Source organism: Indicator indicator, chromosome 1, assembly GCF_027791375.1.
Source record: "Indicator indicator isolate 239-I01 chromosome 1, UM_Iind_1.1, whole genome shotgun sequence".
NCBI lineage: Eukaryota > Metazoa > Chordata > Aves > Piciformes > Indicatoridae > Indicator > Indicator indicator.
Genome location: NC_072010.1, coordinates 87559989 through 87584829, shown reverse-complemented (window position 1 = coordinate 87584829; position 24841 = coordinate 87559989). Strand labels below are relative to the sequence as shown.

The 24841-nt window shown below is 41.8% G+C and overlaps 1 protein-coding gene across 1 annotated transcript in view; it reads left to right on the top strand.

Moving 5' to 3' along the window:
* Positions 1-5355: 5355 nt before the first annotated feature.
* Positions 5356-24841, top strand: part of NME7 (NME/NM23 family member 7) — a 79467-nt gene continuing 59981 nt past the window's right edge. Inside the window, exons 1-5 of the mRNA XM_054386344.1 lie at positions 5356-5376; positions 7592-7699; positions 11696-11862; positions 18292-18402; positions 22684-22734. Coding sequence (XP_054242319.1) covers positions 5356-5376; positions 7592-7699; positions 11696-11862; positions 18292-18402; positions 22684-22734 — 458 coding nt within the window. The remainder of the gene's footprint in view (positions 5377-7591; positions 7700-11695; positions 11863-18291; positions 18403-22683; positions 22735-24841) is intronic.

Below are 24841 nucleotides of genomic sequence, written 5' to 3'. Positions count from 1 at the left end.
GGTTTTGAAAGTTTCCACAACCTTTCTGGGCAGCCTGTTCCAGTGCTGCAGCACCCTCACAGGAAAGAAGTTTTCCTTCATGTTGAGATGGAACTTCTGGTGGTCCAGTTTGTGTCCATTGCTCCTTGTCCTACCTCTGGATGCCACTGAAAAGAGACTGTCCCTTTCTTCTTGACACCCACCCTTAAGGTATTTGTAAACACTGATCAGATCCCCTCTCAGCCTTCTCTTTTCTAGGCTAAATAGCCCCAGGTCTCTCAGCCTTTCTTCATAAGACAGATGTTCCAGTCCTGTCATCATCCTTGTGGCCTTCCACTGGACCCTCTCCAGTAGTTCCCCGTCTCTCTTGAACTGGGGAGCCCAGAACTGGACAGCCCAGAACTGGACACAGTACTGCAGATGAGGCCTCACCAGGGCAGAGTAGAGGGGAGGAGAACCTCCCTCGACCTGCTGGTCACACTTGTAATGCATCCCAGGATACCACTGATCCTCATGGCCACAAGGGCGCATTGCTCTCTCATGTCAACTCCATGGATGGACTCCAAGGTCCTTCTCCATGGAGCTACTTTCTACAAGATCAACCCCTAACCTGTACTGGTGCATGCAAGTTAAAATAATTGATAGGTTTAATTTGACAAGGTGATAGGTACAACAGATTTGGGATTGCTGGTGATAAATGCACTAACTGCAAGTGATAGAGCTGGAGTTAATAAACCCTGGGCAGCATCTGACACAGTTGGAGATGGAAATGTTTGCACAGCTCTAACACAGCAAAAGTTAAGGTGTATATTGAAGGTGCAGTTCTTATCAAGAACGTGTCCCTGTCTTGGGTGGAGAAAAAGAAGCACAGCCCAGCTACTGTCCTCATCTCTGCTAAATCTACAGTCTTTCCCCCCAAGATTGGTGCTCCTCTCATGGCTTTTTATGTCCTAACCCCGTCTGTCTCTGCCTTTTTGGTGTCATTTAGCGGGATTTGGGGGGTGAGTTGAGTAACACAGTCGTATGTGTTTAACATGTACTCTGGCTCGTTATCATGCTGAGGGGTGTTAACTTTAATACTAAAATTGCAGTTAATTAGGCAAATGTCTTTGCTTGGACACTGTAGCCTTCAAAATCTGTTTTGAAGCTGTGTGGTTTTATTGTTTTAGACTTGCTTGATCAATTTTTGCTGAAACAAGGCTGTCTCATCCTCACAAGATTTCCTCATTCAGCTGTTTGGCAGGCTGGGTTCATGTATCTTAATTTCCAAGGATAACATAAACATCTATTGGTTGTAAGCATCTCAACATTTCTCCCAAAGTGCACTACATTAATTTTCATTCTGGTCCTACGGTAAGCCAGGCAGTTACCCCACAGCTGTGAAGATTTAAAATTTTATTGCAATGTGATGAGAAATGGACAGGTTTTTGTGTTTGATTTCTGCCTTGAAAATTCTACTCCTGCATTAGACAAGTAAATAAAAGTCTCAGTCTCAATTCTTATTGAAAAAGGTGCATTATGAGCTTAATATATACTCACTTTTTAATACATGTGGTTTTAAATTGCTTGGTGACTTGGAGTGGCAGCTTTACGTTGACTGGCAAGGACTGACCAGAGTAAGTTCACATTAGTCAATGTCGTGATTGTATTCAGAATTATTGCATGAATCTGCAATAGTAAAATTGCTTGTTTGGCAGGGTTTTCATTTTGCTTTTCATTTCTCTGTTTCGCCTGAGTACCTCTGAAACAGTCTAGCCCTTCAAATATAATCAGTTTCCAATTATTTTTACAGTGTTTCTTCTTCTGACACTGTTCTTTACCTTTAGCCATACTTATTGTGAGAATTGTATGTCCATGAAGCAGAGAAAAGCTTAGGGAATAGTGTCTGGAGAGCTGCTTGGCAGAGAGGGACCTGGGGGTGTTGATTGATGGCCATCTGAATATGAGGCAAAAGTGTGCTCAGGTAGCCAAGAAGGCCAATGGCATCCTGGCTTGCATCAAGAATAGTGAGACCATGTCTCAGATACTGTGCTCACTTTTGGGCCCCTCACTACAAGAATCACAGAATGCTAGGGGTTGGATGGGACCTCAAAAGATCACCTAGTTCAAACCCCTGCCAGAGTAGTATCACTTAGAGTAGGTCACACGGGAATGCATCCAGACAGGTTTTGAATGTTTCCAGAGAGGGAGACTCCATAACCTCTCAGGGCAGCCTGTTCCAGTGTTCTGTCACCCTCACAGTGAAAGAGTTTTTCGTTATGTTCATGTGGAGCCTCCTATGTTCCAGCTTGCACCCACTGTCCCTTGTCCTGTCGTTGGACATCCCTGAGAACGCTGGAGCTTGTCCAGAGAGATGAACATCTAAGTTGGTGAAGGGCCTTGAACACAAATCCTAAGAAGAATGTCTGAGGGAACTGGGGTTGTTTAGTCTGGAGAAGAGGAGGTTGAGGGGAGACTCATTGTTCTCTACAACTACCTCAAATGGGGTTGGAGCAAGGTGGAGGTTGATCTCTACTCACATGGAACAAGGGACCAGAAAAGGGGAAATAGCCTCAAATTTTTCCAGGGGAGGTTCAGGCTGGGTATTAGGAAAAATTTTCTTCACAGAAAGGGTTATCAGGCATTGGAACAGGCTGCCCAGGGAGGTGGTAGAGTCACTATTCCCAGAAATTTTTAAAGGATGCATGGATGTATTGCTGAGGGGTGTGGCTTAGTGGCAGTGGCTTAGCAGTAGCTGTGGAATTGTGAGCTCTAGGTGAGTGGTTGGATTTAATGATCTCGAAGGCCTCCTCCAACTTCAACAATTCTATGGTTCTAAATTCTTGTAGCCCAGGAGAAGCTTTACAGAATTTGTCTTGGTCATTTTAGAAAACTCTTATCTCTATATATTTTCCAGATACAAAATAATAATAGGTTAGAATTTTCCTGCTTACTGATAACATTATTTGGTGTTTGGGGGCTAGCTCTGCAGTGTTTTTAAAGTCTAAGTAGCATTTATTATGTTGCCTTTGCTTACAATGCTAAAGGAAGATACTACAAAATGGTCATTTCTGCCATTCAGCTGAATTAGAAGCAGTTTGTTGAAAAATAAGATATGAATAGCTCAGACATTCAGATCTTATAATGTGAATTTCAAGTGGACCTTAAAGCCAAGATCATTTTAGAAGGAAACAGACCAATTCCTCACCAGGCCAGAGACACAATATAATTTCTTACTATAAACATGAAGGTGCTGATGACTAATAACGGTTACTAAGTGAAAAATCTATTTTTATTTTTTTTTATTTGCTTGTTCTCCTAAATGTATTACTTCTCTGAGACAAGTAAGCATTTAGAAAATTTGGAAGTTTTGCCTACATGCAATTTAGTTGCTTCTCTGGCAATGCTACCTAGAAAATAGGCTTGAAAATGATGCTATAGTATGAAATAAATAGCATGAAGTAATGCAACTGTATATGCCTTCATGTTCTGAGACTTCATCGATTAAAGTATGGTGCATCTGTTTTAATTTCATACATCACTAATTAACTTTTGGAGGGTAGTACACTAGAAACAGGATTGTCTATCTTTTTAGACAACCTCTTTTGTAGAGAACTGCTTCTCTGTAATCTCATAGAATCATAGAACCATAGAATGGCTTAGGTTGGAAGGGATTTTAGAGATTACCAACTCCAACCTCCCCACGGGCCTCTCAGCTAGCCTTGGTTGCTCAAGACCTCATCCAACTTAGCCTTGAACACATCCAGGAAGGGGGCATCCACACCCTCTCTGGGCAACCTATTCTAGAGTCTCACCACCCTCATACTGAAGAATTTCTTCCTAAGATCCAGATCTAAATCTACGCTCCCTCAGCTTCAAACCATTTCCCCTTGTCCTATCATTAAACACCCTTATGAAAAGTCCTCCTCCAGCCTTTCTGTAGGTTCCCTTCAGGTATTGGAAGGCAGCTATAAAGCTTTCCCAGAGTCTTCTCTCTACACTGGGCAACCCCAGCTCAGCTTATTCTCATAGCAGAGGTGTTCCAGCCCTTGTTTCATCTTTGTGGCCCTCCTCGGAACTCAATCCAACAGTTCTATATGCTTCTTATGATGGGGACACCAGAACTGGATGCAGTATTTGAAGGGGGGTCTCACAAGAGCAGAGTAAAGGGGAAGAATCACCACTCTTGACTAGCTGGCCACACTCCTCTTGACGTGATGCAGATGACATCAAGCTGTTTGGTCCTGTTGACATGCTGGAGGGAAGGAATGCCATCCAGAGGGACTTGGACAAGATTGAGAGGTGGGCCCAAGCCAACCTCATGAAGTTCAACAAGACCAAGTGCAAGGTCCTACTCCTGGGCTGGGGTAATCCCAAGCACAAATAAAGGCTGGGTGAGGAGTGGCTCAAGAGCAGCCTTGAGGAGAACTTGGAGGTGTCAGTTGATGTAAAACTCAACATGAGTTGGCAAGGTCACTTGCCACCCAGAAGGCAGCCATGTCCTGGGATGCATCAAAAGAAGTATGGCCAGCAGGACAAGGGAGGTGATTCTCCCCCTCTACTCTGCTCTGGTGAGACCCCACCTGGAGTACTGCATCCAGTTCTGGTGCCCTCAGGACAAGGTCATGAAACTGCTGGAGCAAGTTCAGAGGAGGGCCACAAAGATGATCATAGGGTTGGAGCACTTCCCCTATGGGGACAGGCTGCAAGAGTTGGGTCTGTTTAGCCTGGAGAAGAGAAGGCTCTGCGGAGATCTTACAGAAGCCTTCCAGTACCTGAAGGCCTACAAGAAAGCTGGGAAGGGACTTTTTACAAGGGCTTGTAGTGATAGGACAAGAGGGAATGGATTGAAGATTGGGGAATGTAGATTCAGACTGGGTATTAGGAATAAATTCTTTACAGTGAGGGTAGTTAGACACTGAAGAGGTTGCTCAGGGAGGTCATGGATGCCCCCTCCCTGGAGGCGTTCAAGGCCAGGTTGCGTGAGGCCTTAAGCAACCTGGTCTGGTGGAAGGTGTGCCTGCCCATGCAGGGTGTTTGGAGCTAGATGATCTTCAAGGTCCCTTCCAGCCCAGCCTATTCCACCACGAATCTATGAATCTGTGTCTGGCTTAAGTAAGGGCAAGAAATCAGGCTAAATTTCTAGGCAGTTTTTGTGCTGGATGCTGCACCTAAACCAAGAGTTGTGAGTGTTGTCAGAGGCTGCAGCATGTAGTGTGGAGATAAGACAGAATTTAAAGTAGCTTGTGCAGATAAGGCTTTCAGTGCTATGCAGACTTCTACAGTTAGAAACGAAAGTTTGCATCCTTCACAGAGCACTGTGCTGCCTCGCTGGGTAAGTCTTTCTGTGATGCAATCATGCAGTGCAAGGGCTGACAGGAGGGTGGGACACTTGCCATGATGCTTTTGACTGAACAAGTACAAGCGTTCATGACACTGTAAAATTCTGGAATTGTTCTTCAATATCTCATTCATTCCTGCTGCTGCTTGTGTTAGGACTTCAGTCTGCAGAAGCACTTACTCAGTGTCCTGGCTTTGACTGGTCAAAATCCCACGCCAGTCATGGGCTGCAGGTCTGGATGCCTGGGTGTGCTCCTGCGTGGCCTGCCCTAAGTGGTCCTGCTTTGCAAGGGATTTGGACTCGGTTGTCTCTGGAGGTCCCTTCCAACCCCTACCATTCTATGACTAGCAGTTCTGAGTCATCCAAGACAGCTGGCTGGAGCCAGCTACAGGTATGTCCCAAACCATGAGCATCACGTTCAGTGCATGCTCAGGGAGGTTTGTTGAGGAGAGAGGAACCTCCCTCTAATGGCTTCTGTTTGGGCTTCTCACCCTGATCTTGAGGACTTCTTTCCTGTTTAGTGTGGCTGCTGCACTTTTGCTGGGCTCAGTACAACTTCATATACTTTGTATTTACATTGATACCAGTTCAGCTATTTTGTTAAGTCTGTTTTCGTTTCAGCCTGTGAGTCTGTTTTTCCAGATTCGCCCTCTCTGCTGGGGGAAGGGTCATCAGTTTATCGATAAAGCAGCTGCTAGAGTTTAGCCCCAAATATAAATGCAGACAGTCACTTTTAAGCTGAAGATGCTGAAAGGGAAAAAATGCACTGACAGCAAAAGTGAGATCACTGTTGTTTCGGGTTTGTTTTTCTTTGGTTTGGTTTGGTTTAGTTTAGTGGTTTTGTTTTCAAATGTCTGTATCTGTACAGGCTTGCCCTGATGGAGAGATGTTGAAGAAGGGTACAGATACATCTAAACAGTGGAAGCCTGTGACAAGATTGAGCTTACCCTCAGGAGCAGCAATAAGATTTAGAAGAAGTGTGGAAAATAAAAAGTTAAAGCAATATCTAGCAGCTATCAAATAATTGATACTGCAGGGTCAGTAGCTAACAAACACACACCACTAGGGAGTGTTAACAGTGTGTGTCTATGTGCATGGCATCAACGTTGTGCTTACTTTCCTGTGGGGGATTATCCTCTGAAGGGTGAGAAGCTATGCATGTAGCTATGGTTTTAAAATTATTGCAGTCTAAGTTTCTTGTCACACTCTCTAGGGACAGGAAATGAGTTGTAAATTAAATTGGGCTTTATTTAAATTTCAGGAAGTTAAGTAGAGAATCAAACTAATGTTGTCCTCAACTTGAATATGTTCAGATATGACTGCTTAAAAAGGCAAAAATGTTTTCTTGTAGAATGTGTAGAAAATGTATTAAGACTATTATTATTATTATTATTATTATTATTATTATCATTATCATCATCATCATCATCCTTGGAACTGTTGGAGCAGGTCCAGAGGAAGGCCACAAAGATGATCAAAGGCTGGAGCACCTCCCCTGTGGGGACAGGCTGAGAGAGTTGTGGCTGTTCAGCCTGGAGAAGAGAAGACTCCAGGGAGACCTCATAGTGGCCTTTCCAGTACCTGAAGGGGGCCTAAGGAAAGGTTGGGGAGGGACTTTTTATAAGAGTTTGTAGTGATAGGATAAGGGAGAATGGCTTCAAGCTGGAAAAGGGGAGATTTAGATTAGATATTAGGAAGAAATTCTTTAGAGTGAGGGTGGTGAAACACTGGAACAGGTTGCCCAGGGAGGTTGTGGATACCCCTTCCCTGGAGGTGTTCAAGACCAGGTTGCACTAGGCCTTGAGCAACCTGCTCTAGTGGAAAGGTGTCCCTGCCCATGGCAGGGGGGTTAGAACTAGATGATCTTTAAGATTCCTTCCAACCAAACCATTCCATGAATCTATGAATGTAGTTGTGAGCAGACACATTCTTTTTAACAAATAAAAATAAATCAAATGCTTTCACAAAGTGAAGAAGTCTAACAACAATTTCTGTCACAATCCATGTTTCATGACTGTTTGAATTGGAATAATGTTTGAGATTGCCTGGGAAACTGCTATGCTGTTTCTGTCATGATTAAAGGGTGATAGATAACAAGTGAAAAGATGTCACCAGCTGTGATAAGCAGAAGATGATATGCAGACTGCATACGCTTTTACTAGTGATTTTTTATTTTTATTTTTTACTTTGCTGGTAACAAATGCAAGGAAATTTTTTTTATTGGTGTGTTTTTACCTATAGAACATGGATGCTTTCTCTAACAGCCTTTCCACCCCCCTTTTCTTTCTCCAGAGTCAAGATGACAGATTTGCTTTCACTGCTGAATGGTATGACCCAAATGCTTCACTCTTTCGGCGTTATGAACTTCTGTATTATCCAAAAGATAGATCAGTTGAAATGGTAAGAATAAAAAAAAAATATATCTATAGTCAGAAGTGTAATATTCAATTAAATGGTTTCTAAAATGGCAAGCCACTGCGTATGCCTATTAATTTTCCAGATAAGGAAAATGTAACTTAAGACTTATCATGCTCTGTTTCTGCAACTAAAAGAAAAGTGAAAATACAGATTCAAAGTGAAGCATGTGGAGGAGCTTCCACATTTATGATTTTTCTTTTCTTAAAGCTTTCTTTGATTTTCACAAATTTGTTTTCATTCAGTTTCTGCTCGGATTTCTGTATTGAAATATAAATTGAAGCTGATGCCAAACAGGGGAATAATCTTTAGCTGAATTCCAGAAGTCTCTGAAGAGTAAAATATGAAAGAGTCTTATCAAAGTAGAAGAAATGGTAAACTGCTCTTAATTTGGTTTTAATGAAAGGAAGGATGTTTCAGACAGTGAGATCTGAATTTTTCCATCAGTGGTGTTTGTACAGGCCTTTCTGATCTGTGGTTCATACAGATAATCCTTCCTGGGTTTTGATAGCAGGTTAAACCAAGCATTTTGCAGTAGCAGGTGCATACATATATATATATATATACACATATATATTTTTTTTTTTAAATATACATATACATGTGTGCATGTATGTATATGCATGTAAAGAATCCTAATAAATCATTCCATGTTTTGGACTTCCTTTTAGGAATGAGTGAACAGTTTGAGGTAGTCTTTGCTCATTTTTAATGAACACCTACGTGTCTGAGAATAGCCAAGATTTGGATATTCACACTGAGTAATTTCATTATCAAATTTTAGTTTACCTGCTATAAATATCAAATGCAGAAGTAATAAATCCTTTTCTTACCTCCTTTTCTTGCCCAGTCTAGTGCCTACTGAGACCATAGTACCCATCTGTGAACTTTGCAGTTTTTCCTAGTAGTCTCTTTAAACAAACTCTATCATGAAGTTGTCCCTTTTAAGTTAGTTCTTGGTATGAAACCTGTGTGTGCACAGTTGTCAAAATGTGAGGATTTTTATTTTTTCTTTCCCAGAGACAGTTTAGCTAATCAGTCAGGAGCCGTAATAATCTTCCTACACAACCATGCGTAGGCTGGCAAAATTGTTCGTTTCACCTAGATGTCTCAAAACCAAGAGCTTTCAAGGTGTTCTTGAGCTTATTAATGCATTCACCATCAAACACCTGTGGCTTGGTAGACTTTTGTATTTTTCTGCTGTGCTCTTAGGTTAAGATCGTATGGCGTGTACATAGTCATGAGTATATATGGGCTATGTGTGATCAGAACAGGAGTTTGAAAAAAGCAAAAATGTGTATCTTTTCTAGAGAAAGAATATTTCAAAATAATTTTTGAGGGTGAGTTTGTGGACAGAGATCAAGTCTAGAATTCTTTTCTTGATTTTTTTAAATTTATTTTACATTTCTGCAGAATTTACATAGCTTAGTATCTTCCTGAGGAGACGCCAGCCTGCTCATACCTCTGACATGTCTTAGGAGAAAGGAGGTAACAGATATGAGCCAGCTTCAACTTGCTCATGAGAAAGATGTTTCATCCCCTTTCTCACCTCCCTGACAGTAGCTCTTTACCACACACCTCAGCTGAGTGTGGAGAAGAGCTATTGATGGCTTGTGTTATGTGAAGTCCTCAGCTTTCCTTTTCTTCTTCAGTTCTTCATGTCTTGGTTCTTGTGAAGAAAAATGATAGTGTGAATAATAAGTTTCCAGCTTGCTTTGCAGCTGGAAGAAAACAGCACAGGTTTTTGTCCAAGGAAGGCAAGCAGCCCATATGATCAGACTGTACCTCTTGACAAAGAGATGCCTCATTCCCTGAATTTTCCATAGTTAATGACTCTTATGAGGAATTCATAAAGCCTGAGCAACTTGATTTCTGCAAGAGATTTCTTAAAAAGAGAGAAGAAATCTTTAAGAGGGATGGATTCATATGAGAGAACTATTTTGGTTTGAGTACTTCTAATTATACATGGGCAAGAGAGGAACAGTCCAAACAGTCTTACATTATTCTGCTGTGGCTTATCATTTGCTTTATAAAAAGGCCTTTTAAACAGATGCAAAATTCCACACTAAAGAAGAATTCTTTAACAGGTAGATGCCTCCCCCCTACCTTTATTTGCCTCTTGAAAAAGAAGAAATAGCTTGTGGAATAACCAAGGAAATGTTCAGATTTTTAGTCAAGATACTGAAGAATGTGAGTATGACCCAGGCATTTTATAGGCTTCCTGGCAAAGTTCAGGAAAAAAACAAACTAGTTGAATTCAAGTTTGTGTTTTGGTTTTGTTTGTTTTGTCTTAGTGTGCTGTCATTTCATTCCCTACCATGCTTGAATAGAGAACATTTAGTAGGAGCATGTATGAGGCACTGAAGACATTTCAGCAGGGGAGGATTATTCCTTGCTTCAGCAGAAGGAGCTATCGATGTATATATTTTTTGATCTGTAGTTTTGGTTATTGTAGAAAAATTTAGAATTCTTCTAAACTTCTAACAGGACAAAGTATTCATACATTTCAAAATTTTGCTCTTATTTTTTTTCTTTCACAGATTTTGGGAATTATGGTTTGTTGTTTTGTTTGTTTTTCTTTTAGCTCTATATACCATTGCAATAGAGGACAGAACATGTAATTCAAGACAGAGAAGGGGAAATCTGGCCAAACGAGAACAAAACTCTTCTTTTCACAGGATTCTATTTCCTCAGGAAATTGAAGGCATCTTTAATATCTACATGCAGTGAAGAAACTGTTCAGCAGGTTGCCTTTTGTGCTTTGCCAGCCCACCCAGAAAACTACACATTAATGTCTTGCTTCTTGTTTGGAATGATGATATAGAGCTGAATTGTCTTGACAGGCCTTTGAGCTTGCAGCTTTAGGCAGTGAAAACTTCTCAACCTAGTACTGCAGTTATCCATCCATCCCTAATTCTGAGTCTTATGTAGTCAAAAGTCAAATAAAGCATAGTATCACTGGAACAATGCCCTGGGAAGGAGACCTGCCAGAGCGTGTATCATTCCCGGTGCAAGCCATTGGTCTGTGAAACAGCATAGATCTGCTAGGGAAAGCTTTCAGTGAGACTGGACAGAGTCAATTTAGTGATCACAGAATGTCCGAGGCTGGAAGGGGCCTTAGAGGTTGTCTGCTCCAACCTCCCTGCCATGGGAGGGACACCTCTCTACTAGACCTTGTTGATCAAGGCCTCATCCTTGCTACCTCTGCTATGAAGATAGGCTGAGGGAGCTGGGGTTGTTCAGCCTGGAGAAGAGAAGGCTCCAGTGAGACCTAATAGCAGCCTTCCAGTACCTGAAGGGGGCCTGCAAGAAGGATGGAGAGAGACTGTTTACAAAGGCTTGTAGTGATAGGACAAGGGGCAATGGCTTCAGACTAGGGAAGAGTAGATTTAGACTGGATGTTAGGAACAAGTTCTTTACCATAAGGGTAGTGGAACACTGGAACAGGTTGCCCAGGGAGGTGGTTGGGGCCTCATCCCTGGAGATATTCAAGCTGAGGCTTGACAGGGCTCTGGGCAGCCTGATCTAGTTGAGGATGCCCCTGCTTATTGAAGAGGGGGTTGGACTAGATGACCTTTGGAGGTCCCTTCCAACCCAGACCATTCTATGACTCTCTGATTCTATGAACAACCTGGCCTTGAATGCATCCAGGGATGGGTCATCCACAACCTCTCTGGGCAACCTATTCTAGAGCCTCAGCACCCTCATACTGAAGAACTTCTTCCAAAGATCCAGTCTAAACCTCTTCCTCAGCTTTCCCTTGCCCTATTAATAGACATCCTTATGAAAAGTCCCTTTCCAGCCTTTCTGTAGGTTCCTTTCAGGTATGGGAGTGCAGGTATAAGGTATTCTCAGTCTTCTTTTCTCCAGGATGAACAACCCTGATCAGATTCAGTCCCACAGTTCTGTGAAAATTTCTGAAGGCAGAGTAAAAGTTGAGTTTTCTTGCTATGGTATATTGTAATTTTCTTTTCTCTGCAGTATGATGTGAAGAACCATCGCACCTTTCTGAAGCGCACCAAGTATGAGAGTTTACACCTGGAGGATTTATTTGTGGGCAACAAAATTACTGTTTTTTCTCGTCACCTTTCCATATTGGACTATGGGGACCAATACACAGCCCGCAAGCTGGGGAGCCGCAAAGAGAGGTAACAAGCATAGTTTTGGAAATCTTTCTTTGTGGTTGGGCTTTCAAAATAGCTGGAAATAAGATAGGCTTTCTGTATGGTTTGGGCCAGTCCCAGGCACAGATACAGGCTGGGTTGAGAGTAGCCCTGAAGAGAAAGACTTGAGGGTGTTGATTGATTTGAAACTCAACATGAGCGAGCAGTGCACTCATGCAGCCCAGAAGGCAAACCATGTCCTGGGCTGCATCAGGAGGGTTGTGGCCAGCAGATCAAGAGAGGAGATTCTTCTACTTTGCTCTTGTGAGATGCCACCTCAGATACTGCATCTACTTCTGGTGTCCCACCATAAGAAGCGCACAGAACTGCTAGAGCAAGTCCAGAGGAGGGTCACAAGGATGATCCAAGGGCTGGAGCACCTCTACTATGAGAATAGGCTGAGGGAGTTGGGATTGTTCAGCCTAGAGAGGAGAAGACTTTGGGGGGGGAACCTTATAGCTGCCTTCCAATACCTGAAGGGAACCTACAAAAAAGCTGGAGAGGGACTTTATGTAAGATTGTCTAGCTATAGGACAAGGAGGGGTTTTAAGGTGAGGGAGAGTAGGTTTAGTTTGGTTCTTAGGAAGAAGTTCTTCGGTTACGAGGATCGTGAGACTCTGGAATAGATTGCTCAGAGAGGTTGTGGATGCCCCATCCTGGATGTGTTCAAGGCTAAGTTGGATGAGGTCTTGAGCAACCAAGGCTAGCTGAGAGGCCCATGGGGCAACCAACTCTGGTTGAGGGGCATCTTTCCCCGTGGCAGGGAAGTTGGAGTAGATGATCTCTAAGGTCTCTTCCAACGTAGGCTGTTCTGTGGCTCTGTGAGGTGAGGAGGAGAAAGCTGCAAGTTTGTGTGCAGTTTGAAGTGATCTGGCATACTGATAGCTGGAGAGAAGCAGAGAGAGTTTGCCCCTGCTTTTGGGCAAGCCCATGACTGCCACTGTTGCCCAATGATAAATCCTCAAGACCAGCTTCTCCATGGTTGTCAACTGCTCCCTCTTCTAGGTCTTTTGGGAGAGAATAAGGGGTGTAGGAGATCAGGGGTCCTGTTCAGCTTCGGTACTTCCCTGGGGCAGGCAGCAGCAGGATTCTTGTGATTCGTGGATTGTATTGTAGCATAATTGATAGGGTGACCCTGATGTGTTACAGGCTTGAAAGACCTGGATCTAACTACCTACTCTGACTGTCTGGGATCTACACAGAATCCTAGTGACTTAACAATCCAATCTACTCTTAGTAGTAAGTGAAAACAGTAGGAACAGAAATGAAAGGTCCGTTCCCACTCTCTTACTGTTTTTCCCACTATAGAGGATTTTTTTCCTGAGATTTTTTTAAGCATTTCTTAAACTTTGTATGCATGAGGGCAGGAAGTATAGAGTGAGAATGTCAGTAAAGCCTATGGACTCGTTAAGACAAATTTTTTTTGTGATGAATGAAGATAAGACTCAATCTCCTTTTGATTGAAAGAGTTGCTCAGGAAAAGACTTTAACAGCCCATCCAGGAATAAAAATTTCAGGAGATACTTAATAAAATAAGGTTAATTTGCAAGGAATTTAAATTTGACCACAGTGCAATTAATCTCTGAATTTGCAAATTAATACATTTTGATAATTTTCCTCCAGCTTTTCTTGAAAAGAGCACAGACTGCTTTCTTAGAGATGGTTTTCTGCTGAGCCTTATTCGCCTACTTTCTTCCTGCCTCCCACTCACTGGCCTTATTTTGAACTCTCTTTGGACAGTTGTACATAACTAGACATACAAGAGGAATTTCAAGTTTTAACACACATCTTTGTCTTAACCTCATAAAAATATTGCCATGATAATGACTGACCTAGTATCTTTCCAGAAGTAGTTTTTCTCCAAGTTAGAGTTGGACATAATGAAAGAGTAGCAAAGGAGGTAGAGAAAACCAGAGAATCAGAGGGAAGCTTCTATATATGTGGCTACTCTACCTCTCCCAAGTAGATAGTGATAGAACAAGAGGGAATAGCCTAAAGCTGCACCAGGGGAGGTTTAGGCTGGACAGTAGGAAATTTGCATTGGAACATGCTGCCCAGGGAGGTGGTGGAGTCACCATCCCTGAAGGGGTTTAAAAGCTGTGTAGATGTGGTGCTTGGGGATATAGCTTAGTAGTGGACGTGGTAGAGTTGACTTAATGGTTGGATTTAATGATCTTGGAGGTCTTTTCCAACCTAAATGAGTCTATGATTCTAACTATTCCTCAGTGGAGCCTTGGGTAGATTACATTTATCTTGTTTGTGGGTTTTATATCGCTGTAGCTTTTTATAGATGTATACTTTCTGCTCTGCCTAAACTAGCATAGGCCCTGTTGCTGATGCAGTTTAACCAAGAAAAGGCAGTTTGTGATAAAACCCCATTTTTTTTCTTGCAAGGAAATTTGCCATCTACACAGCAGCACTATATTTGCGCTGGGAGGGGGTGAATTTTTCTACTGCTATACAAAGGAAGGAAGGGAATTTATGACATCTCAGCTGTTTGGAAAACATTTTAGGAATGTGGGCTGAAAGATAACATAGATATGCAAGTGATGTTACATATTCAGAATAGCCCAAAGGAACGTAGTGAAAGGTGTGTTAAACAGGCAAGGGATTCTCAAAATCCAGTTTCTTTATAGAAGCTTTCACTGGGTAAACAGTGTCATATTAAAAGAGTCCTTGGGCAACACAGTTGCCTATGAGGTATTTGTCTTTTAGGCCTCTTCCTATTAGGTTTTACAACAGTTACTAAATTACAGTCAAATTTCTGCAATATGTGATAATTCATAAAATAAATCTGCAGTTGGAATTCTATTAATAATTTTGAGGATGTTGTATAAGGCAGAATGTTTCCCCATCTTTTTCTTGCCCTTGTGCTGTACAGGGCTATCAGCAGTTTAGTTTGATTGGGGAAATACATTCTTTGGTCACTGAATATTTATGCAGACAGGCTCAGCAAAGGCCTTTGAGGGAGGCTGAGGAATGTATATTAAAAAAATCTTGACTGTTTTTTTCTCAGGAAAGCAAGTGAATGTGACTTCAGGTGTTTAGAAAGAGCCTAGATCTACAGAAATCCTCTCTAAAGTTAGGCTGAAATTAAGACAGTTCTATGGAGCTTCACTTTCTACAGCTATTTTTCTTAAGTGTTGTGACAATTTTTAAGTACAGCCATATTTGTGTGGTGTTCTTCCCTACTCCTTTCCTGGTGTATCAGATTAAGGTTACAAACAGTGACTAAAAAGGGTAAGTAAGCACGTGCTCTCTTGAAGTATACCCCATAAGGAATCATAGAATGGTAGGGGTTGGGAGGGACCTCTGGAGGTCATCTAGTACAACCCCCTTGCCAAAGCAGGAATACCTAGGGCAGGTCACACAGGAACACATTCAGACAGGTCTTGAAAGTCTCCAGAGAAGGAGACTCCACAACCTCTCTGGACAGGCTGTTCCAGAGCTCTGGTACTCTCACACTAAAGGAGTTTTTCCTCATGTGGAGGTGGAACTTCCTTGTCCTATCACAGGACTCTGTTGAAAAGAGACTGGACCCATCTTCTTGACACCCAGCCTGCAGATATTTATAAACATTAGTAAGATCTCTTCTCAGTCTTCTCCAGAATAAAAAGCCCCAGGTCTCTCAGCCTTTCCTCTTAAGACTGATGTTCTAGGAACCACTGGCATGGGAGGAGTTCCATTTCTCTGTTCTTTGACTTGTGATCTTGGGTGGTTGTAACCTGAGGTAAACATTTGCGTGACTGGAGCGTCCTATCTAAGTAGATGGCTTGCAATGTGGGTTTGAAAATAGTGTTAGAAAGCTTCTGTCTCAACCAGAAATGTTTGAATTCTTTTCTTTTTGGTATGTTATTCTTATGCTTCTAGTCATTGACATAATCAGTGTTTCTTCCTCTACAAGATGTAAACTACTGTATGTGCAGCAGTCCTATTATTAGAAATAAGTAGATGTTAAAAGCATAGCCACAGTGTGCATTGTGTGCTGTTCCTTTGATCATTTCCCATCTTTTGTTGTTTCAGTACTCACTGTAGTACTGCTGTACAGTCCCTCTGAAAATGTAAGCAAATGAGCATAATTTTCATGCTTTATCCTTTGTTCCTAGACATAAAACTTTCAAAGTGTACTTCGCAGACTGCATAATATCAAGCCGCAAGAAACATATTCCTAATTAAAACTAAAAATAGCACGCATGAATCAAAATCCAATCTCAGAAACAGTCTTTGGCATTCTCAATTACACTCTGAGAAGCTCACACTGACATGCTAAAGTTAATACATCAGAGTTAGGGAAAAAGTATTATGAGTTGCTTGGTGCAGTTTGTATTAATGTCTTCTACATAAATTGCTTCATAATGCAATATTTCATTATATATTGGTAGGAATTACAGTTTTACTAGAAGGATTGAAATTATAAAAGCAAGGGCAATTTATTTCTAGCATTAGCAGTCCTGTCTCAAATAGCCTGTGTAATAATATAGATTCAAAAAAGTATTCCTCAAGGCAATGCAAACAGTGCTGGAGGTCTCATTCCAGTAGTTTGATCCTTACTGCTTATAGTAAATGACAGAGTTGAGAATCTCTTGTGCTGCAATGCAGGTCATGCATTGTGTGACTGTGGGTCAAGCACAAAACTGCTCCCCTTCATGTGCCTCAGTGCACATGGCACACTGTCAGGTGATAAATAATGTCATAAAATGAGGTGGAGCTGTGAAATCCTTGGGGAAGAGTGGAACAGGCTATGGGTTGTCAGGTGCATGGAGTATGCTGGCAGATGCTTTTGAATGCTGGCCAGAGGTTGGCCTTCCCTGGTCTAAAGATAGGGTTAAACCAACTTTAGCTTGCACTGCAATGTACTGAAGCATAGGCTTGGCTGACTGCTGTCCTGCAGTTTCTAGCTACATGCTTAGTCCATCAGGCTTTGTGTGTCACATTTCCCCATGGATCTGGGCCTACACTGGTTCATATGTTTGAGCTTCCTGATGCTTGAGGAAGTCTCTGTTTCTGAGGTCTGAAATGTCACATACGTTGAAATCTTTCTCTTCATATTTCCTGGTCCCTATACCACCCTTCCTTTAGATTTGCTTTGAAGTCTGTCTGTTCCTAAAGCATCTGTCAATTTAGGGTGACTTTAAAGTTCAAAGTAAATGTAGTGGGAGTTTGTCCATCTCCTGTAACCTCAGTATGCTCTTGCTATAGAGTATATTTCTGCTAACCTCAAGGCTGCTTTCCATGCTTTGCTGGTATATAAAATCAGAAAATGGCAATTCTTTGCCTTTCATTTAAGGAAGTACTGCGATAAAAAATTCTATCTTGGTTAGCCTTCGTTATTAAAAAGTGTGTAAAAGATGGAAAGAGCTCTTTGGGATTGTCAGAGGCATGGAGTTTTTGAGATACAGGGTTGAATAAATCTGTTGATTTGTAAGCTGAGCACATTTGAAGCTGACTCACCCAAAGATGAACACAAATAGAAAACGCCATTTTACAGACCTTCTTTTTGTGCTTGCTATTTTTGATTAATGGTATGTTTGGTGTTGATGGTGTACTTGGTGCTATGCAAAGCATGCTAATAAAACAGTCCTAGGCTTGGGGATGTACAGTATAAAAAGATAATTATCAAGAAGACAGGACTTGGAAACAAAGATGTGGGGGATAGTGTAGAGATTTTATGGGTTGGTATCCCTTAGAATATAGTTGTCAGTCAGGATAAGAGACGCAGTACCTCGGCTGCCAACCTTTTATTGTGTCTATTAACAGTGACAGATATTTGGCATGCCAATTTTATACCATGAAGTGTTTGGACTGTACCAAGCACAATTGGACCTTCTTCTCCCTGAGGCCTCCAAATATTTTAAAAGTAATAATAAAAAACAATAATTCACTTGAAATTTTATGCAGGAGACACATTTAGGGAATATTTTTAAACAGGTAATTTTAACAGCTTCATTTTGATCTGTATAATGATTAACTTCAGGGAAAAAAGGGGTCTGAACAAGTGTAGGGAGACATTAACAAATTAATTGTGGTCTAACTCAGAGCCAAGAGCGAGGAGCTATAGAGATGCACACTAGTTAGGAAGAAGTGGTCAAATTCTTTGCTCTGAGAGTGAAGGGAGAAGCCAGTAAATAACAACTGCTGGTGAAGCATTGTGGGCTGATCTTGGTTAAAAGCTTAGGAATTTGTAATGTGCAAAGCTTGTTATTGTCAGAGTAATGTCTTGTGCAGGCATTCAAGAACAGTGTGGAAATTGAAGAGACACTGGGACTAGGATGCCTGACTGACAGAATTTCTCTTTGATGTGATTTTTTTTTTTCCCTTCCTTTTTTTCCCCCCCCGCATATAAACTCCACATGCACACCAAATCCTCTAAAGAAAGTAATGTTCACTGTATCTACTACTTTTTTTTTTCCCCAGAACCCTGGCTTTGATTAAACCTGATGCGATGCCTAAGCTTGGAGAATTAATTGATATCATTATTAATGCAGGGTTTACAATAACTAAGGCCAAAATGATGATGCTTTCAAGGTAAGGAATTTTTAAGGTTAGCTCTATTGTATCTTATTATTATTCATGCTGTTTAACATTCTCTGAAGCTATCCTCTGTTGTTCCACAGATCAAATCTATTCCAGTGAGTAAGAGAGGGTAGACTCATCAGTTTCATAATCATGTAGGTTCCTGAAAGCATGTAGAGAATTAAGCAGAATATTAAAGTATGAGTGATTTAAGTATGCAATGTCTCTCTTACGAATCCAAGATGACTACCATAGCTTCAGCAATTCAGCAGTGTTTGCTATTGGCATGTCTGTATGTCCTCACCTCCTGGCTTCCTGATACAAATCATATTGCTGATTACAACAGCTTTGTCTATGAAGTTGTTAGTTTGTTGGTTTAATTTGTACTCTCAAAACCCAGACTCTTTTGCTTTTAATGACTGGAAGTCCCAGGCAAAGCAGGTGATCCTCTAAATCTGTTGCAGGATTGGCCAAGTTTTACTCATACTTCTTCCTAAGTCCCCTGCAGCCTGCACTGTTCTCCACTTATCTCATTGAACCACAGGATTAAAAAAAAAAAAAAAGCATGCTGAAGAGGAAAGAAAAGTAATTTCCCCTAAGTTCCCCTAAGCACTATTACTCTGTTGCTGCTTTGTCAAATCTATTCATATACAATGTGTCTTTGAAAAGAAAAGCTTTGTCCGTCTTACGTAGTACCATTTTCATGTTTCATTATGGTTTCTGCATGAGGTCAGGAACAATTTCCCCTACCTCAAAACTTTTTTTGCTTTCTAAAATACTGATAAAACAACAATGTGACTTCCCCTTGTCTCCACATTCATCTGTTGCAATATTTGGTGATAGATCCTTCCTCAAACAACTCCAGTTTCTTCTTTGCCTCAGTCTTCAATAGTGGGACAGGTTGTCTTCAGGACAACTGGCCTCCTGAACTGGCAGATGGAACCAGGGACTAGTATAGTCCCCCTGTAATCCAGGAGGAAGCAGTAAGGGACCTGCTGAGCCACTTGGATCCTCACAAGTCCATGGGACCAGATGGGATCCATCCCAGGGTGCTGAGAGAGCTGGCAGATGAGCTGGCCAAGCTGTTCTCCATCATTTATCAGCAGTCCTGGCTCACTGGAGAGATCCCTGATGACTGGAAGCTGGCCAGCCAACAGCCTATCCACAGAAAGGGCCTGAAAGAGGGGAACCAGGAAATTACAGACCTGTCAGCCTGACTTCAGTGCCAGGCAAGGTTATAGAACAGGTCATATTGAGTGAAATTATGCAGAACCTACAGGATGGTCAAGGGATCAGGCATGGATTCAGGAGGGGCAGGTCCTGTCTGACCAACCTGATCTGTTTTTATGATCAGGTTACCCACCTGGTGAATGTGGGGCAGGCTGTGGATGTAGTCTACCTGGACTTCAGCAAAGCCTTTGACACTGTCTGCCACAAGAAGCTCCTGGCAAAGCTGGCAGCTCGTGGTTTGGACAGATTCACTCTGAAATGGGTCAGGAACTGGCTGGAGGGCTGGTCCCAGAGAGTGGTGGTGAATGGTGCCACATCCAGCTGGCAGCCTGTCACTAGTGGTGTCCCCCAGGGATCAGTGCTGGGCCCCATCCTGTTCAATATCTTTATTGATGATCTGGACGAGGGAATCGAGTCCATCATCAGTAAGTTTGCAGATGACACCAAGTTAGGAGCAGATGTTGATCTGTTGGAGGGTAGGAGGGCCCTGCAGAGGGACCTGGATAGGCTGGATGAGTGGGCAGAGGCCAAGGGGATGAGATTTAACAAGGCTAAGTGCAGGGTTCTACACTTTGGCCACAACAACCCCAAGCAGCACTACAGGCTGGGGACAGAGTGGCTGGAGAGCAGCCAGACAGAGAGGGACCTGGGGGTGCTGGTTGATAGTAGCTGAACATGAGCCAGCAGTGTGCCCAGCTGGCCAGGAGAGCCAATGGCATCCTGGCCTGTATCAGGAATAGTGTAGCAGGACAAGGGAGGTTATTCTTCCCCTGAACTCAGCACTGGCCAGGGCACATCTTGACTACTGTGTCCAGTTCTGGGCCCCTCAATTGAAGAGAGATGTTGAGGTACTGGAACGTGTCCAGAGAAGGGCAACGAAGCTGGTGAGGGGCTTGGAACACAAACCCTATGAGGAGAGGCTGAGGGAGCTGAGGTTGTTTAGCCTGGAGAAGAGGAGGCTCAGGGGTGACCTCATTGCTGTCTACAACTACCTGAAGGGAGGTTGTAGCCAGGTGGGGGTTGGTCTCTTCTCCCAGGCAACCAGCACCAGAACAAGGGGACACAGTCTCAAGTTGTGCCAGAGGAGGTATAGGCTGGATATTAGGAGGAAGTTCTTCACAGAGAGGGTGATTGCCCATTGGAATAGGCTGCCCAGGGAGGTGGTGGGGTCACCAGCCTGTTCAAGAGAAGATTGGATGAGGCACTTGGTTCCATGGTCTAGTTGATTGGATAGGGCTGGGTGATAGGTTGGACTGGATGATCTTGGAGGTCTCTTCCAACCTGGTTGAGTCTATGATTCATGGCATCCTTCAAGCCAGCTCTTTATTGTTTTGCTCTCCTGCAGTTTGAGAGATTTGATCCTGGAGTGGTGTGTTTTATGGTGGTTCATTTCCATGTCTGTCTGAGAATCTAAGAACAGTTGAGTCAAGTCACGTGCTTTAGAGTTGACTCATGATGAAGAAGAAACTTTGAGACTTGAACTTTCATTGCCTATTGCTAGATAAACATTTTTGTTTGACTTGTATAATTGAAAATAATTATTAATAAAAGCAAGATCGGGCTGTGATACTCAAGACATTTCAAATGCATCCAGTATTTGTGGTTTCTTTGCATACTATATACTATGTTTCTTGAGACTGCAGTTTTAAAATGATAGAACTATGGCTTTGCTGAGGTATTCTACCATTAGATTTCTGGTGGCATGCTTTTTCAAACTGATATCATCATCTACTGCTTTCTTTAAAAGGATTATTGCTGACATATGTCTGGCAATAACTATTAAGTAGATTGATGTCTTCTATAAAAATTGTAGCCAAGATATAAAAGTGAAGGCAGGCACCTGCTTTGAAAGAGCAGCTCTCTAGCCTCTCCTTTGAATCATACTTCAGTTCAGTATAGTGTTCCCAGATGAACACTGCTTTCCATTCTTTAAAAACAGAGAACTAATGAGGGAGATGAAATGTAAAAGGAACTAAGTTGCAAAAGGAACTAAATTATACAGCACAACTGCAGTTTTATATTTACTGAAACAGGAATTCATAACTGAGTGGCAGAGCTCAAATTGTTTCAAAAATCGATACCTCAAATATTTCTTTGTGTTCAGAGATTATAACACTTAATCCATTTGCAAATGTTTTTCGTATTTGCTTTCCAAAATTATTTGGTGAATTAGTCTCAGAAGAGGATTTTCTTGTGAAATAGTGAAATATAAGCAAAAACCTAAGACTATTTGCAGAGTGTAGGTTTGAAGTTTGAGATTTCAAGAATTCCTGTGACTAGCATAATTTTTAAATCCTGTTTCTGCCCTAGTTATGAAGTGGAAGGAAAGCATCTGAGGTGTATGGTCAGTGAAAATATTTTGAATGGCTCATACTTTCAGTGAGCTGAAATCAGCGAACCAGGAATTATTGAGTTCCAGTGAGCAGGTGGTCATTTTGATAAAAAAGCTGTTCCAATATTTGTCAAGGCTAGGAAAATTAAATTCTTCTGAGGTTCTTCTTGAGGTTATTTCTTTCCTCTGGCAATATTGGGCTTAAGTCCAAATTGCAAATGAGAGAGATGTGAAAAATTCCATTGCAGGTAGCAGAGCTGTACCTTTTTTCATGCTTGGATTCTGCTATTTGAAAAAACATGTAGGTAATGTCTTTCAGTAAAGAGTGCTGCTCAAAATGAGCATAATCACAGAAACCAGAAAAAAACAGCAGATTGTTTCTGCAGGTAAAAACACTCCCTTAATCATCCTTGTAGCATTCTGTTGGAGTCTCTCCAGTATCTCCCTGTTCCTCTTGAGCTGGGGACCCCAGAACTGGACACAAGAAATACTCTGTGGCCTCACCACGGAAGAACAGAGGAGAAGGAGAACCTCCCTTGACCTGCTGGCCACACTGTTCTTAATGCACCCTAGGGATACCATTGGCCTTCTTGGCCACAAGGACATGTTGCTGTCCCACAGATGAAAATCTCCTCATCCAGATCATTGATAAAGATATTAAACGAGACTGACACCAAAACTGAGCCCTGTGAATATGTCTTGTACATCTATTTTTATGTCTTTTTTTTCAGAAAAGAAGCAGCTGATTTCTATGTAGACCATCAATCTAAACCTTTTTATAAGTAAGTATATCAATTTCAATTTGACATGTATTAAGTTTGTTTATTTAATGCATAAGATTGATTTACCATATTTGGTACCACAAGACCATGGGAAAATCAGAAATTTCTTCAGTTGAATGAAGCTCTTACCTGCTTGCCTACCTCCAGGGCCAGATCCTTATTTCAGCTATTCAAGTGTTTAACTCAGACTCCTTATAGCCTGATGAGATCAGGGGAATGCCTTTGGTCTCTTAGAAGTGAAAATGCTCCTAGCAAGGTGAAACATCAAAGCTAAGGGAAGGAACTTCTTCAGGACCAGGGTGGAGCTTGCAGGTAAAAAAGAATTAGGAGGGGAACACTTAGTTGTGAGAATTGATTTGGTAGCAAATAACCCAAATCATAAGGATATTGCATGGGGCAGTTTTCTGCTGTCCTGCTGCCACTGGACAAAACTTCCATGATGCTAGAGTGCTCCACCACTGCCCAAATTGATGGTTATGACCCAGAGATTGTGTCATTTCTACTTCATCTGGAAGTGCCAACATCTTTTTTTTTCTTCCCTCTGAATTTGGCAGATTGCCTCTTTTAGGAAGAGAGTGCAGTTCTGTCTTGTGTTTTTCAGACATGTTGAAACCTGGATTTGCACTGATCTGGTCTAAAGGCCTGGTTTCAGTACTGTTACAAATGCTTGAGTATTAGGATCTGCCAGCTGCTCTCCTGCAACATCAGCTGATATATTGTGGGTCCAAACTCAAGCTCTTCTTGGAGATATGGCCCCAGGCTGTGTCTGACCATGTTGGAGATCAGAAGAAAATTGAGAACTGCCTTTTCTTTGCTGAGTAAGCCTGCTTGAATATGCTGATAAATAACCAAGAATTTTGCCTGTAGGGTTATTTCACAGATGTCTATCTACACTAATGGTAGCTATCTGAGGAACTGTAGCCTTTTTTCCACTGTGATGTGCCTGTTTCCTGTCCTACAGTCCCATTGGCTACATCTTCTGTGCAGAATTTCAGAAACCAATAGTTATAAAGCGTTAGAAATCGAATAGAACAAGAATCTTGAAGGCAGTGACATGTGAAATCTTTAACTCATTAATATTTAGCACCATATCATCTTTAAATTCAGGTATCGTTGGCAAGTTCACTAGTCAATAAAAATCTAGTGAACAGTAGGGGAAAATAGCAATTCTGCTTGTTTCCAGAAGAATCTTTTTCATGTTAAAGGATTAATTTTTTTAAAAAAAATTTAAGATTCAGGATTAGTCTGCATGATAAACAGTGTTGTAGAAAGTAATGTAAAAAGCATTGAGTCAACTTTCTTCTTTGTTGGTTCTGTCTAGAATACACAGTGAAAAGGCAGGCTTGTGGATAGACATGTTTTCTAAAGATACCAAATTATAGTAATGTTGTTTTATTTAGCTTTTAAATAGAACATTTGGGTTTCCAGTTTTGGGTGTGTTTCTCCTCTCTAAGTGAGGTGGTCAGGACAAGAGGCAGGCTGCTCCTTACAATCTCTTCTCCTTACTCAGATTCAACCTATTAAAATCGATTGGCATCTTCTTATGCCAGCATATGATGATTTACTTTGTGGTTAAGTCCCCTGTCTCATGCAGAATTTATCACAGAATCATAGAGCTGTTGATGTTGGAAGAGACCTTTGAGATCATCAAGTCCAACTACTCTGACAGCTCGCAATCCCACAGTTACTGCTAAACCATTACTGCTATACCCTGTCCTTAAGCAACATATCCACATGTCTTTTAAATACCTCCAGGGATGGTGACTCCACCACCTCCCTGGGCAGCCTGTTCCAATGCCTGATAACACCTTCTGTGAAGAAATTTTTCCTAATACCCAGTGTGAGCCTCCCCTGGCACAGCTTGAGGCCATAAGTCTTTCCAAAAACTTTCCAAATTTTCCTTCTCCTTTCTCTCCCACTTTGGGTTTTGTCTAGGCAAAATACACAGGAGAGATCACAGGGCAGCATCTCAGTGCATGCTGACAATGAAGCAATGCATCCTGACAGCAGTGCTGAAGTTATGTCAGTGGGGAACACACACAGGTCGTATTTGAGACTCCTAAAATCCTGCTGTGCAGAAGAGAGGTGCTTAGGAACTGTTCCTGTC